Source organism: Sebastes fasciatus, chromosome 6, assembly GCF_043250625.1.
Source record: "Sebastes fasciatus isolate fSebFas1 chromosome 6, fSebFas1.pri, whole genome shotgun sequence".
In the NCBI taxonomy this organism is placed as follows: Eukaryota; Metazoa; Chordata; class Actinopteri; order Perciformes; family Sebastidae; genus Sebastes; species Sebastes fasciatus.
The window spans coordinates 6,560,151-6,574,222 of record NC_133800.1 but is presented as its reverse complement, the minus strand read 5'-3'; the positions used below and the strand labels follow the sequence as shown (position 1 = coordinate 6,574,222).

Genomic DNA, 14,072 nt, shown 5'->3' with positions numbered 1-14,072 from the left:
TTGTTAGATACCAGCAGTCGCGCCAGAGCAAACAGCAACACAGTGGAAAGACTAAGAGCTTGATTATGGCCAACAATGGCTTATTAATGCAGGCCTAAAGGGTACAGGATATGACGGCAACAGCCACAGAATTTACAAACAGTTTAAGATGATTCAGACTCCCAAGAAAGCAGCAGACTCCCACAGTCACACTTTTTGGGGTCCAAAACATTTAACACAATCAACACTTACTCACTTGGTCAGAAAAGTTATTGGTAAAGTTACCATTGCGGTACATATGCCAATATACAAATTAAATTTGAGCAATTAGTAGGTTTGGATATGATCATATATATTGTTTGAAATCTCCACAGGTTCGATTTATTACATTTAATACACTTTAACGAGGGCAGGACAAAGACAAACAGGTTGAAATCCATGCTGAAATAATCAAGGTAACATTTTGCTGGTTGAAAAAAAAAGATAAATATTTTCTTCAGTGTAATTTAATAAATACATTTTACAGTACATGGTTAACATATATTCAACACACACACATTTGACAGTGTAATTATAACAGTAACTGCATATGGACACTCTGGATCCATAGAATTAGTCTGTGCCACATGACTGATGAATGACCTGATAAGTGATAATATTGCATTAAGAAGAAGCGAGGTTGCCCTTCTCCAACAAAGGGAATGAGACCTGTAAGCTGCAGCGACATGGTCGTTTGGTTTACATGGCAACATATTGACCTTTAACTGTCACCTGAGGTACTCTAATGAAGAGCAACAGATGTCTAAATATCACAGAATGAACCAATAGGGGAGAAACAATCCAGTATGCGGGGCTCTCTATTTCATTATCTCGCCACAGTGCTATAACACTGCTCTTGATGTGAGCAGTCCATTTACACCTGCTTCAGTAACAGGACAGTGAAGCTGCAGTGCCACCACGTGGTCATGGCTGAATGACCGGTGTGCCCTGGCTTGCTCAGATGGAGTGGGAGAAAGGTCTGTATGACACCCACGAACGGATCCATGCACACATGCTGTGACCATGTGGCGAATAATGAGGCATTTTATACAGAGGGAAGTCGGAACAAAGCATGTCACAACAACTTCAGACTGACATCTGATTGAAAGGATCTGAATTTTAAAGTCATGCTCTCCTTAAAGTGAGAATAAAAAGTAACTGATAATAAAAACCCTGATGTGTGTTGCAGCGACAGACGTTGATTGATGCACGGAACGTGATATGAAAAGTCCATTACTAATAACTAGCTGTCAAAGTTAATGTGATAATATGTTAATGCAAATTCCTTTCAATGTCACTAATTTCTTTAACGTATTAACGCAACTTGTGATTTTTAGGTTGTAGCGGGCTCAGCTAACTATTTCCCCGTTTTTTTATGCTATGCTATGCTATAACTTCATAGTTAATAGACAGATATGAGAGTGGTATTGAGAAGACACACTTTAGAAGACACTATGTACTTTGAATTTAAGAGACTGTATAAAAGCACAGTCACCCAGGTGAAAATTAACATTCCCTTGACCTCTGACCTCAAGATATGTGAACAAAAATGGGTTCTGTGGGTACCCACGAGTCTCCCCTTTACAGACATGCCCACTTTATGATAATCACATGCAGTTTCGGGCAAGTCATAGTCATGTCAGCACACTGACACACTGACAGCTGTTGTTGCCTGTTGGGCTGCAGTTTGCCATGTTATGATTTGAGCCTATTTTTTATGCTAAATGTAGCATCTGTGAGGGTTTCTGGACAATATTTGTCATTGTTTTGTGTTGTTAATTGCTTTACAGTAATATATATAACTAAGTTATATATATTATAAGTAATATATAAGTATAAGTAATATATATATATATATACATATATATACTGTATATATATATATATACAGTATATATATGTATATATATATATATATACTGTATATACATACATTATATACATACATTTTCATAAAGCAGCATATTTGTCCACTCCCATGTCGTTAAGAGTATTGAATACTTGACAAATCTCCCTTTTAGGTACATTTTGAACAGATAAAATATGTGTGATTAATCGTGATTAACTATTTTAATCGATTGACAGCCCTACTAAAAACATTCAAAGTGAAAAAACAATAGAGACTCACTAATAAATAATGATAATGGGACAATAAATGACAGTAAAAAAAAAAAAACTCTTTTGATTTGAACATTAAGAATTAACAGCTATAGTTGTTTTGGGTGGAAAAAAAACAACAACAAGTGCAGAAGACTTTGCGTTACAAAGCAGCACTAAATGCATCGAAGACTTCAGGTGCAATTCAAGCCTTGGCCTAACTCTAAACCAGCATTTTGCTTCCACATTCACAAACATGCACACAACACGATTCCTATGATACACCTGCTGAGGACTGAGTAGTGGTAAATGAGGTAAGTATAATGTTACAACCATTAGTAGTAGTGTAATGATTGATTTTTGATATAATGGCTTATAACTGTGTCCTTTATTACTGCCCCTGACAGGGTTCAAGGGGTAACCCCATCTCTACTTGACACTTGAATGTTTGTTTTGTTCTCTGCGTTTGTCTACACGTGTTAACTGACAGCTCTGGGAAAGGCTGCTTTGCTACAGGAACTTCCAGACCCAATTCAAGCTTACGCTGTGACTATTTTGATTATTATTTAATCTAAAAATGAGATGATTCTGAAAAAAAGGATGAACAAGTTTGAATGTGTACCATCAGGTCTGAAAAAGTTCCAGTGGAATGACATGTTTCACTGAGCTCTCTGGACGACCCGATAGCCAAAGTAAAGGTGTCTTCCTCTTCATTGTCGTAGACTTATTGTGAGTCGACGGCATCTACAGCAGCTACAGTCACTTCATGACTGAAAAGATATATTTAACGGTTATTGTACCTGAAAGCAGTAACTCATTACATGATGAGTGTCGCATTATTGCAGTTCTGTTACAACCTCACGCTGGCTAAATACATCCTCTCTTGATTTTAAAAGCAAAGATGCAATCAAACAAACATAAAAAACATGTTGTTTGATCAAGTATGTGAATGATGACATTCAGTGTTCTTGTCAGATTTAAAAAAAAGTCAAAACCGTACCAGTACATCCATCAAGAGAAAGCAATCTGAGCCCAGTTCAGGGTAAGAAGACAACAGGTAAGAGGTGGAGTTGTTTTTGAATAATTCAACTTAAAGGTACAGTGTGTAGGATTTGGCGGTGAGGTTGCAGATTGCAAGCATGTGAAACTTCTCCCGTGTGCCAAACGTGTGGGAGAACTACGGTGGCCGACACAAAAACGCAAATGGCCCTATCTAGAGCCAGTGTTTGATTTGTCCATTCTGGGCTACTGTAGAAACACGGCGACCGGCTCTGTGAAGAGGACCCGCTCCATATGTAGATATAAACAGCTCATTCTAAGGTAACGAAAACACAACTTATTTTCAACATACTTCTTAATATTATATTCAATTTATGCCAATAGATTCCCCCTAAATGCTACACATTGTTCCTTTAAATCTGGCATTCCTGAAAATGAAAAAAGCAATTTCTTCACTAGATACTTTGTTATTTGGAAAAGTGATATGACTGAATTGCAATATGGACTAATTTACTATCACACAACATTAGTAGAGAATATAGTGTAATACGACTCGGGAGCACTAGGGTCAGCTGAATGTGTTCCTCCAAAGTGTTTGGATAATATCCCTTTAAGTCTTTGCTATTCAAACATGTTTGCCCAAAAAGGAAAGATAGGAGACAGTAGATTTAGAAACCTCAAGGGATTACACTAGTCTGGAGTCCAGATTCATGAATCATGAGTCGGTGCACTTCATCCCCTCTGCTCATGACCATGTGTAAGTCAGTGGTAAGACGGTATATGAAACCTTACAGTGGTGTAGTAGAGTATTTTGTAGTATTACTAGCAGTAGCTTCAGACAGTCATAACGTTTATTAAAAATGGTTTCTCCTCTTCCAAACAAACTTTCATGGCGCCCTGGAGCAAGACATTAACTCTAAGTCAGTGGCCAGTTCTGAATGTATTGTAACTGTACACATGTGGCAGGGTTGTGCTGAAAGTGAGCATGCTCAGAACAAACCCTGCCTGGATAAATAAACTTAAAAAAAAAAGTATGACTGCTCTCTGGCTTTTCCAACTGCACCTGTGAGATGTTCGAGGAGCCTCTGATTGATGTGTTGGAACACACAAAACGTGAGAAGAAAATGTTTCCCGCCACCCAGTGCAGTGTTGGTGTTTAGTCCAGCGGTACCTCTGACGGAATGGGTAACATGATGGCTGTGGCCCGCTTAGACTCCTTCATCTTGTCCAGGCCGAAAAGGAGGTCCAGCTGGGTGACTGGCCTCAACCGCTCCTCATCCACAGGTCTGGAGCAAAGGACACAAGAGGTCAGAGGTCAGATGCAGAGGCTTACAAAACAATAGCTGTGTCCCAATTTCATACTGCACACTAACTGTATACAGTATGTACTACAAACTCAACTTGATAGTATACCGTTTTTGCAGTAGTATACAAGAAATCTACATACTGTACTTAAAGCAGCAGTAGGCAGGTTGGAGCAAATATGATTTAAAAAAAAGTGATTTATTATAAAACGGTCCCTATATCTTGACAGTAGTGCATGAGACAGATAATCTGAAAAAAATCATGTGCCTCTGTGTCCTCCGGTGCTCCTAACGGCACCTGCAAGATGTCACAGACCGGAGGAAACCACCCAATCAGAGACGAGCTGGAGCCTTGCTGTCTCTGAGCAGCTGTCAATCACTCGCAAAACTCTGATCAAACGGTCAAACTAGGCAGCACTGATAAAATATGAATCAATATTCTGTTACTGTAATGCATATTTCTCCTGTAAAAATGTTTTCAGAAATATGTTTTAGTGTACTGTTTAGCTGTAAAATGAGAACGTTTTTCTGACCCGCCCACCATTTTGAGATCAGTTGAGGAAATACCAAGCAGCGCCCACCAGCCGGAGCAAAATTTCTAATTTTACAGCTTAACAGTACACTACAAGATGTTTCTGAATACATTTTACGCGAGAAATAGGCATTACAGTAACAGAATATTGATTAATATTTGATCAGCGCTGCCTAGTTTGACCGTTTGATCAGAGTTCACGAGTCATTGACGGCTGCCTCTGTTGAGCCAATAGGAACGCTCGCTCTCTCTGAAATGACCTGTGATTGGCCAAAGTCTCCCGTCACAGGCTAGATTTTTTTTAAAGCATGAAAACCGAGCCATGAGGAGGTGCAGAAGTCTGGTTTTCTCTCAGAACATTTGAATTACAATATGCTGAAAGGTTATTATGGAATTTTTGCCCAATGATGTTTCAAATGATTTGTACTAAAATAAAATTATACAATACTTGAGCTGTTGACATCAATCACACTGTAACTTTAAAACACCACTGCCCATTAAAGTTCACAAAGAGACAGCAAAATGCTTTTCTAAAAACCTAACAGTCATTTTTATTTTGTTTTCTGAGGTGTCCTGGAGATGTTTCACTTCCATCCAAAGTAGAAAATATTTAAATATGTATGACTTATTACATATTTTATATTGCCTTTTTAAGTTGTAGAGTTTGCATTTTTTTTTTCATCTCAGGAAGTTTTACTGTTACTTTGCATACCCTCAGTGCTTTAAATTTCTTCCTGATCCCAGCATGGTGACAAAGTTGGTTGCAATATATTGGATACACATTCCTATTCATACTGTATATATGTAGTCAATTGTCCTCTATTTTAATAATTCTGCTGCTGAGCCTGGGACCAACCAACAACATGCTGGCGCCTTACTGTTTGGAGTGCTGAGAAAAAAAAAGTAAAAAATATTTCTCCTTTTAGTAATAGCGCCTTGCTCCAAGAGGGTTTCAACAGTCGCTTAGCAACAGCCGAAGCATGGGTTACACGGATCAGATATTTAGCCTTTTATAAAATATAAGATGCTTTTAAAATCAACCAGATCCACCTCTGATACCTTCCAATTTAATCACATACAGTACTTTGTGAAGTTGATCAACACAGGCCTCAATCTGACAGTATTTTAATCATGATTAGAATCCATGAGAGTGTATTCATATTTTATTATAATCACTGTTACTTTTACTGAAAACTGAAAAGAATGGCTCATCTGTGGGAATATTTAGTCATATGTGTACCAGTATACATCACTCAAAATAATATTGCTTCAGCTTTCAAAAACCCACACTGGTCTAACCTCGACTGTTTAGGGTACTGTGTTTAAACAAAGAGATGCTCAGTGGACTCAAGGGCTATGAGATCTTGTGGGTGTTTGGATATGACTCATACTTTTCCTCCTCCTGGCAGTCCTGCAGCTGCTGAGCGATCTGCCTCATCTGCTCCTTGCGGACGTAGTCCCGGACTCGGTACATGGCGGCGTCGCGGCAAAGCTCCCGGAGGTCGCTGCCAGAGTAACCGTCTGTACTCTCGGCGATCTCCTTCAGATTAATGGCGTTGCTCAGCTGAGCAGAAAAAAGCAGGATGGCAATGTGAGACAATTATATAGAATGAATCTCTTAGCTGTCACTGGTCTTCATGTGTTCATGGGTGATCTGATTCACTTTCATGTGATTTGACGGTGAAAATACAGGTGTCATATGGTCAACAAAAGAGAGCATTGAAGAGAAGAATTTCTTACGCGGCTGACTAGGATGAAAAGAAATCACATCTTACGTTTTCTCCTGCTAAAATCAGCCTCAGGATGTCCTGTCTTTGTCTTGTGCTCTGCAAAGACAGAAGGACAATGATTCTTCAAAGCATATTATAGTGCAACCAATGAATAAAAAAAAAGAATGCACAACTAATCACCATTTTATAGACTTTCTATTCATCAGACACTGTCTAAGTGCCAATTCAACTGCCTGTTCACAATATACATAAAGAGTATGTGTAAACACATTTCCTGCAAAAAGCTGTAATTGTACAAACTGTTTTCTCCTGCATCAACAGCTCACATATATTTATATCTGACATGATGAGAGGCTGTTTATTGTACTGGATTAAAGATTTAGCCCATGCTTTTTGTGGTTTGGCCAGCAGCCATAAAACAATCTGAGACACACAGTGCAGCTCAGTTTAAGCTATGCTCCTTTACTTTATGTGTAGTAGAAAGCACTCTGTAAAACGCACCATTTAAATCACTAAATAGAGATTAGCTGATGATGTTACAAGAATTGTTGTACAGTGGAGAGGTGAGTGGAGAGTTAATTATCTTTAAGTGGAAGGTTATTCTACTTAGGGCTGTCAAAGTTAAGGCGATAATAACGCGTTAACGCAAATTTGTTTTAACGCCACTAATTTCTTTAACACAATCAATCTTTTGGCGGTTGTAGCTGGAGTGAGGATACTGGCATCGTATGAAACTAGAAAACCTAAGGAATTCATTGGTACCAACCATGTCATACTAGCTTGTCGCAAAGGAGGTTAAATAATGCTCCAAAGTTATACTAAATTTTGGCGAGGTGAAATCTTGCATGGCCATTTTCAAAGGGGTCCTTTGTCCTCTGACCTCCCGATATGTGAATGAAAATGGTTTCTATGGGTACCCACGAGTCTCCCCTTTACAGACATGCCCACTTTATGATAATCACATGCTGTTTTGGGGCAAGTCATAGTCATGTCAGCACAGTGACACACTGACAGCTGTTGTTGCCTTTTGGGCTGCAGTTTGCCATGTCATGATTTGAGTATATTTTTTATGCTAAATGCAGTACCTGTGAGGGTTTCTGGATAATATTTGTCATTGTTTTGTGTTGTTAATTGATTTCCAATAATAAATTCATACATATGTTTTCATAAAACAAGCATATTTGCCCACTCCCATGTTGATAAGAGTATTAATTATTTGACAATCTCCCTTTAATGTACATTTTGAACAGATAAAAAATGTCAGATTAATTTGCGATTAATCGTGATTGAATATTTTAATCGATTGACAGCCCTAGTACGTACATTTAAGATATAAAACAAAGTGACGGTAAACATGATTCTTTGACAGCTGTTTGTGCTGGTGTATGTGTACGCGTCTTACCGGCAGGCCAACATAAAAAGTGGTGGGCATTCTGCGCAGAATGGCTGGATCCACGTCCTGTGGCCTGTTTGTAGCTCCCATCACCATCACCTACAATCAGAAGAATCACATTGTGAATACATTATGCTGACAAAACCACCTGCTGCATTAACTCATCAAACACAGCACAAGAACCATGTGGAACAGGTACCGTGTCCTGCATACAAAGAGAGGTGCTTCTTTTCAATTACTTTTCCAATGACAGCTCTTAAGAGACAAGAAAAATCCTACCCAGTGTTGACCAGTGTGACTTAATCTAGTGCGTACATTGCAGTATAAGAAAGAGATATGGTTGTGTTACCTGGGTGATTGAGGTAGTATCCATGCCGTCCCACAGGCTCATGAACTGGGCCTTCATCATGGCCGTGGCCTCATGGTCCAGGCTAGAACGGTTCCTCAGAAATGACTCTAACACACAAGAGACAAGGAGCAAAAATAAGGATTAAGACGGCATTTACACAAAACTCATCTGCATAACAGACTGAGACCAACAGGTTGAAATCAGGTTGGGCAATTTCATGGGGATGAAATAGGATTAGGCCGATTTACCTGTATATTAGCCAGATATTGTCCCGTTAATAATGAATGGATTTTGGTTTCTGAGCAGTTTCCAGAACAGAATGTACATCCATGGGTACGTTACAAACAGGAACTGCTAATAGCTGATTTGGCATACTTTTTGGCATATATTTATGGTGCCAATTTGCCAAAATGTAAACAAATATTGGCTAAATAAAAATAGGGCTCAAATTGTAGTACACAGCATAACTCGCTGAATCCATTGAACATTACACTTCCTGTTTACAACTCCCAAAGCATCATGAGAACTGTAGTTCCAATACTTAGACATTACTAAGGCACAGTTGTCTCTATTTTTTGTCTGAGGGGGGGCTCACGGTGTCAGGCTTGAAACCTCTTGTCCTATACTGATAGAGGAGACATTATGATTGGACTGTCTGTAAAAGTACCAAGAAACCTGACACCTGTCACTATGCTTTAAGGAGTTGCTAACCTATGAAAGAAATGTTTCAAATGCTGCTTTAGATGCTTTTCCAGCCTGACAAGAATAAAAATCTTAAGGAAACCCTTGATTTTTTGTATGAAAACTGTGAATACATAATCATAGCAATATCAGTATCAGCTTTAATCTCTGCTTGAAAGAGTAAGGATGAAGATAAATCACATCTAACAGTGTAATAAACACTTTCAGTTACAAAGTAATCACGCTCACCAATCTCATCAATGAAGATGATGCAGGGTTGGATTTTGGCTGCCAATGAGAAGACAGCAGCAGTGAGCTTCTGTGATTCCCCGTACCACATGTCTGTCAGCGTGGAGGCCTGGAGATTGATAAACCTGCAGCCTGAGGCTTTGGCCGTTGCCTTGGCAATCATGGTCTTCCCACATCCCGGAGGTCCGAATAATAAAACACCTACACGGACAAAATTTAAACAGAAATTAGGAATTACTGTTTCTTTCAACCTCCTGTTATGTTTTTGTTACTAAAATTACTAAAATTAGTACTAAAAGTAGTAAAATTCCTGCAAATATTATTCACGATAATTGTACATCCTGTTTGAGCAAAAATATAAAATGCTGATTTTTACAAATGATTTTACAGTTTATAAACTCATATCAACTATTACTGGCAACTGTGGGGAGATATTTTGCCTAACTTGGTCTTCTCTAGCACACTTACAGACGGAAAACTTGGCCAAACTTGCTGCATACTTTTAAAAAGTTATATGATATAAACAAAGGCTGGAGACCAGGAATGGAACTGGATTACCATAACAGCTAATTTTGGAGGTTTACTCATCCTCGAGCTCTGTATAAAGCTTTGTGCCAAACAGTAAAAACTCCACAGAAAGTAAAGTGTTCCTCTAAGTGTTCGTCTGCTGTCAGGCTGCCAAGTGTACAAATCTTGTCTGATGCTTTTTGGCACATAGCTCTAGATGATGGAGGCATAATGCAGCAGATGGCTTTCTAACAATAATGAGAAAGAGAATGACCAACACACAAACCAATGTGGTTCATAACAACTTCTGACATCTGTAGTTTGTCAAAGTCATGGATCTCAAAACCTAGTTTTATGTTGGTTTGCTATCGATGCACTTGAACTCAAATTATTAGCATTCATGATAGAAAGTGGAGTCATAAATAGTGACAGACTTGGTTCTCATCCTCATTGTTTTGGTTCTATATAAAGAAATAGATATTGACCATGAGGTTAAAAGGCTGAATTTCTTCAGCACTTTTTTCAACTCCATACTGAGTTAACAGTGTTGCTCCTCTTATACATACATTAGTCTCAGAATTGTAATAGGCAGGTTGATCCTGAACATACAGACAATGCAACACAGGAGATTTTATGGCTAAACAGTGTTCAGGTCGTTGAGGTCAGTCCCTTGACCTCAATCCAGCGTAACACATATTTCACTAAAAAGCAAACTGATGGCCATAAAAACCCTGAAATAGCTAGCTGACTATCTATGGCAGACTATTTATTTTTTTTGTGAGAAGGGGGCATGTAGTAAAAAATGTCCCCTTTTTAAGGCCCTGACACACCAAGCCGTCAGCCAGTTTGGGGCTGTCGGTGAGCGTCTAGCTTTTGCGGCGTGTCCCGCATCGTCGGCTGTATTCTGCCCGTGTCGGAGGTTTGTCGGCCAATTCAGCATGTTGAATCAGCGACGGCTCCCGTAGGTGAGAGAAATCACTGATAGGTTGTTCAGCTTAAACGAACCAGTGCACGAGAAGAGAAACGGAAGTGAGGAAAGGAAGCCAACGAGTAAAGTCAGGAGGACACAGAAGGCTCTTCTCATTTCTCATCTGATCGTTCCAATACACGGATAATTTCACAACGACATGGCCATCTGGAATGAAGCTAAGTGGTGAGTGAGAGTGGTGTGAAAATGGTCGGCAGACGCCGCTTTGTTTCATGTACGTATCATAACAACGGCTTGTATATCCGCAGTCCTCGGTCTTCCGGTTTCCCTTTTTGAGTGACAAATACAGAATACCGCCTCCTGCTGGTGTGGAGAGTTATTACATCTCACGCAGGCGCAGAACGTACATGGTAACAGGTCATCGGCTGTAGTCTTTGCGGTGTGTTCAAGTGTAACTTGTCGGCCAAGACAAAGGCGACGTGACGTGCCGCAAAACTCGGCCTTCATCGCCGCTAGTTTTGTGATGTCGGGTTGGTGTGTCTGGACCTTTACTGCTTCTGTTCAATCATGAAACATGTTATATCTTTTACAGATCATATATAATTTATTTATATATTTATAATTCGTCTAAAATAGTGTGTTGGAAGTGTGCACTGAAGTGAAATAATAATTAATGAAATATAATGAAACTCCTTCCCTAAAATTGAGGACTTGTGTAAAAATAGCTACAATACAAACACAATTCCTACACAGTTGACCTAATGTGAATGAAAAAACCCTTAAATTTAAAGTTGAACAACAAAAACGTGTCAATGTCCAAATAATTTCTACAAGGACTGAAGATTAAATAATGCCAGATATTGATGTGGAGTTTCCAATTTATTAGCACATCACTCACAATTTATATAAGAAGTTAATTTTATTTTGTCCTCAACATTAGCATGTACCTTAAAGATTATGTGTACAATTTTACCATTATAGTTGTGATGAGATGACATGCTGCGGTACCTTTAGGAGGCTGAAAGAGTTTGGATCCAGCTAAAAGGTGTCTTTTCTGAAAGGGCAGGATGACTGTGTCTTGCAGCTCACTGATAATCTCATCCAGACCGGCTATATCTCTCCAGGAAACCTGCAGGAAGGTAGAGTATGGTGAAGTGCAATGATGAAATGGGTAAAAATATCCTGACACTTGATAATCTCAATGTCATGGTTGAGGATTACAGCTGTTACCTTCATAGATTGCGGATCAACTAGATGCGATGCAATGTTCATCTCATAGTCTGTTAGTTTGACGCCCTCAACGCCAATCCTCTTCATCAGCTGTTCTGCCTGTGGAGAGGAGACACACACACACACATCAGCTGAAGACACAAGAGGATAACAGATAGTGTGTGAAATGCTACTCCAGTCATTCCTTTCATTTCTTTACAACATCTGCTAAACTGAAGGCAGAGAACCTAGACAAATAGCTACATCCATCTTGAATTTACATAAGATAAATACTTATGTTCTATATACCCTTTTCTTGGCTTGGCTTTTCTGTTTGGCGGTAGGATCCATAGCGTCTACAACCCATTTGATGCTGTAGTATGTCGCTGCGCCAAAGATGGTCAACCTCAACAACATGCCCACCACTTCATTCCTGGACAGCGGCCGCATCAGGGCCTCTCTGGGAAGATCTTTAAGCAGCATCTCTGCTGGCTGATGTCAGTCCATTGGCTGGATAAAGATGTAGGGAACAGAGGAATGAGAATGAGAAGAAGAATGAGAGAGGCATAAACTGGAAACAAATAATGTAGTTACAGTTATACTAAATGGCACGTCACCAGAACCAAAAATGGCAACTAAATTTACAAATTAATTTTGTCTGGTACAAGCATAGATGAACCATAATCCCATATTGCTGGATTAAACAATTTAATGTTACTTTGCAGTACATTAGTGTATTCTGAAAAGATAAGATAAGATAAGATAAAATAAGATAAGATAAGATATTCCTTTATTAGTCCCGCAGTGGGGAAATTTGTAGTGTACAACAGCAAAGGGGATAGTGCAAAAAACAAGCTGCATCAGCTAACACAGTAAAAAAGAGTTAAACAAAGTGTAACAAAATATGAACCATTTAAATAGAAGGAAGAATAAAAACAGGAGCAGAATATACAGTATTGACAATAAACAGACTATTAACAAAATTGCACAAGTGGAAAATGATATTGCACTGATGGCAATATTGCAAGTGTAAATAGCATTTACCCACACCAATAGTTCCTGGCTGACCATCAAAATACGCAGTGAATAGTAGTGAGTGGGTTGAACCAAATCATAAAGTCTACATGTCTTTAACATGCTGCCTGTTGGATAAGACGAATGCCGAATTGAAGAGTGTCTCAGGCTGACTAGCCACAGATAGTTAAAGATGTGTTTGAGGTATGAACTTTAACACAATGTTCAGTAGAGCATTAACTGTTTACATTTCTGAATGAGGGTTTGGTGTAAAACAACAGTTCTCCCATCATAAAGCTAACCCGTCTGTCACTCGTTCAGTGTTTACTAGTAACGCTGAGTATGTCGGTTACATAGCAACACAGGGTTGCTATGTTACGGTAACAGTTAGCTAGTATACATTCATGTGTTTAGGAAGAAATCCTATTCATTCGCCAGTTAGCATCTAGCTAAAGCTAACAACTAGCAAGCACCAACATGTCCCTTTAGCATCGTGATATTCTGATATAAACCTAACACATGTTACCTACACTCTGTATGCTGCCACACACACATGTAACATCCATCATACGATGAGAGAAGAGAGTCCTACCTACTAAAGAGTCCTACTTACTGAAGACAGGAACCAACTGCAAAATACCGAAGATTCCAAAACACCACTGGTATTGAAGGTGCACCACGTTTAGTAACTCGGGTAGGAACAAACACCTTAGTTCCGGGATTTATTTCAATAAACCGAGGAGGCATGTTTCACACAGCCAGCCACTGGATGGCAGACTGTGCACATATATAATATACATATCAGCACCATGGACAGCATCTACATGACCAAAGCAAGTAGAAGTAAGTGGAAAAAGTAGAGAACATGTGTTGGACTGGTAACCATTTATTGGTTTACTGGTGATTAAATGTCCACATGTTATTGCAGTTAAACCTTTGAGGGACATTTTAAATGTCAGAAATTAAGTGTTGAATTTTGGAGCATTATATTTAAGTATGTAATAATTAATATTGTTCATAAAATAAAATGTTTTCGTATGTATCAAAATATGGTAAAAGCTA

At 38.9% G+C, this 14,072-nt stretch overlaps 1 protein-coding gene across 3 annotated transcripts; it reads right to left on the bottom strand.

Moving 5' to 3' along the window:
- Positions 1-469: 469 nt before the first annotated feature.
- atad1a (ATPase family AAA domain containing 1a) lies at positions 470-13,768 on the bottom strand. 3 transcript variants are annotated; one of them, XM_074637334.1, is made up of 11 exons: positions 13,624-13,768; positions 12,306-12,506; positions 12,018-12,116; positions 11,796-11,916; positions 9,353-9,553; positions 8,423-8,529; positions 8,083-8,172; positions 6,726-6,776; positions 6,342-6,514; positions 1,939-4,400; positions 470-1,820 (listed from the first exon to the last, which is right to left on the bottom strand). In XM_074637334.1, exons 2-10 carry the CDS (start codon positions 12,477-12,479, stop codon positions 4,271-4,273), a joined length of 1,146 nt encoding a protein of 381 aa, XP_074493435.1. In that variant the 5' UTR covers positions 12,480-12,506; positions 13,624-13,768; the 3' UTR covers positions 470-1,820; positions 1,939-4,270. The 3 variants fall into 3 exon arrangements, with proteins under 3 accessions (XP_074493435.1, XP_074493434.1, XP_074493436.1); XM_074637333.1 differs by having other exon boundaries at positions 13,603-13,718; XM_074637335.1 differs by having other exon boundaries at positions 13,541-13,655.
- Between the last annotated feature and the right edge of the window lie 304 nt (positions 13,769-14,072).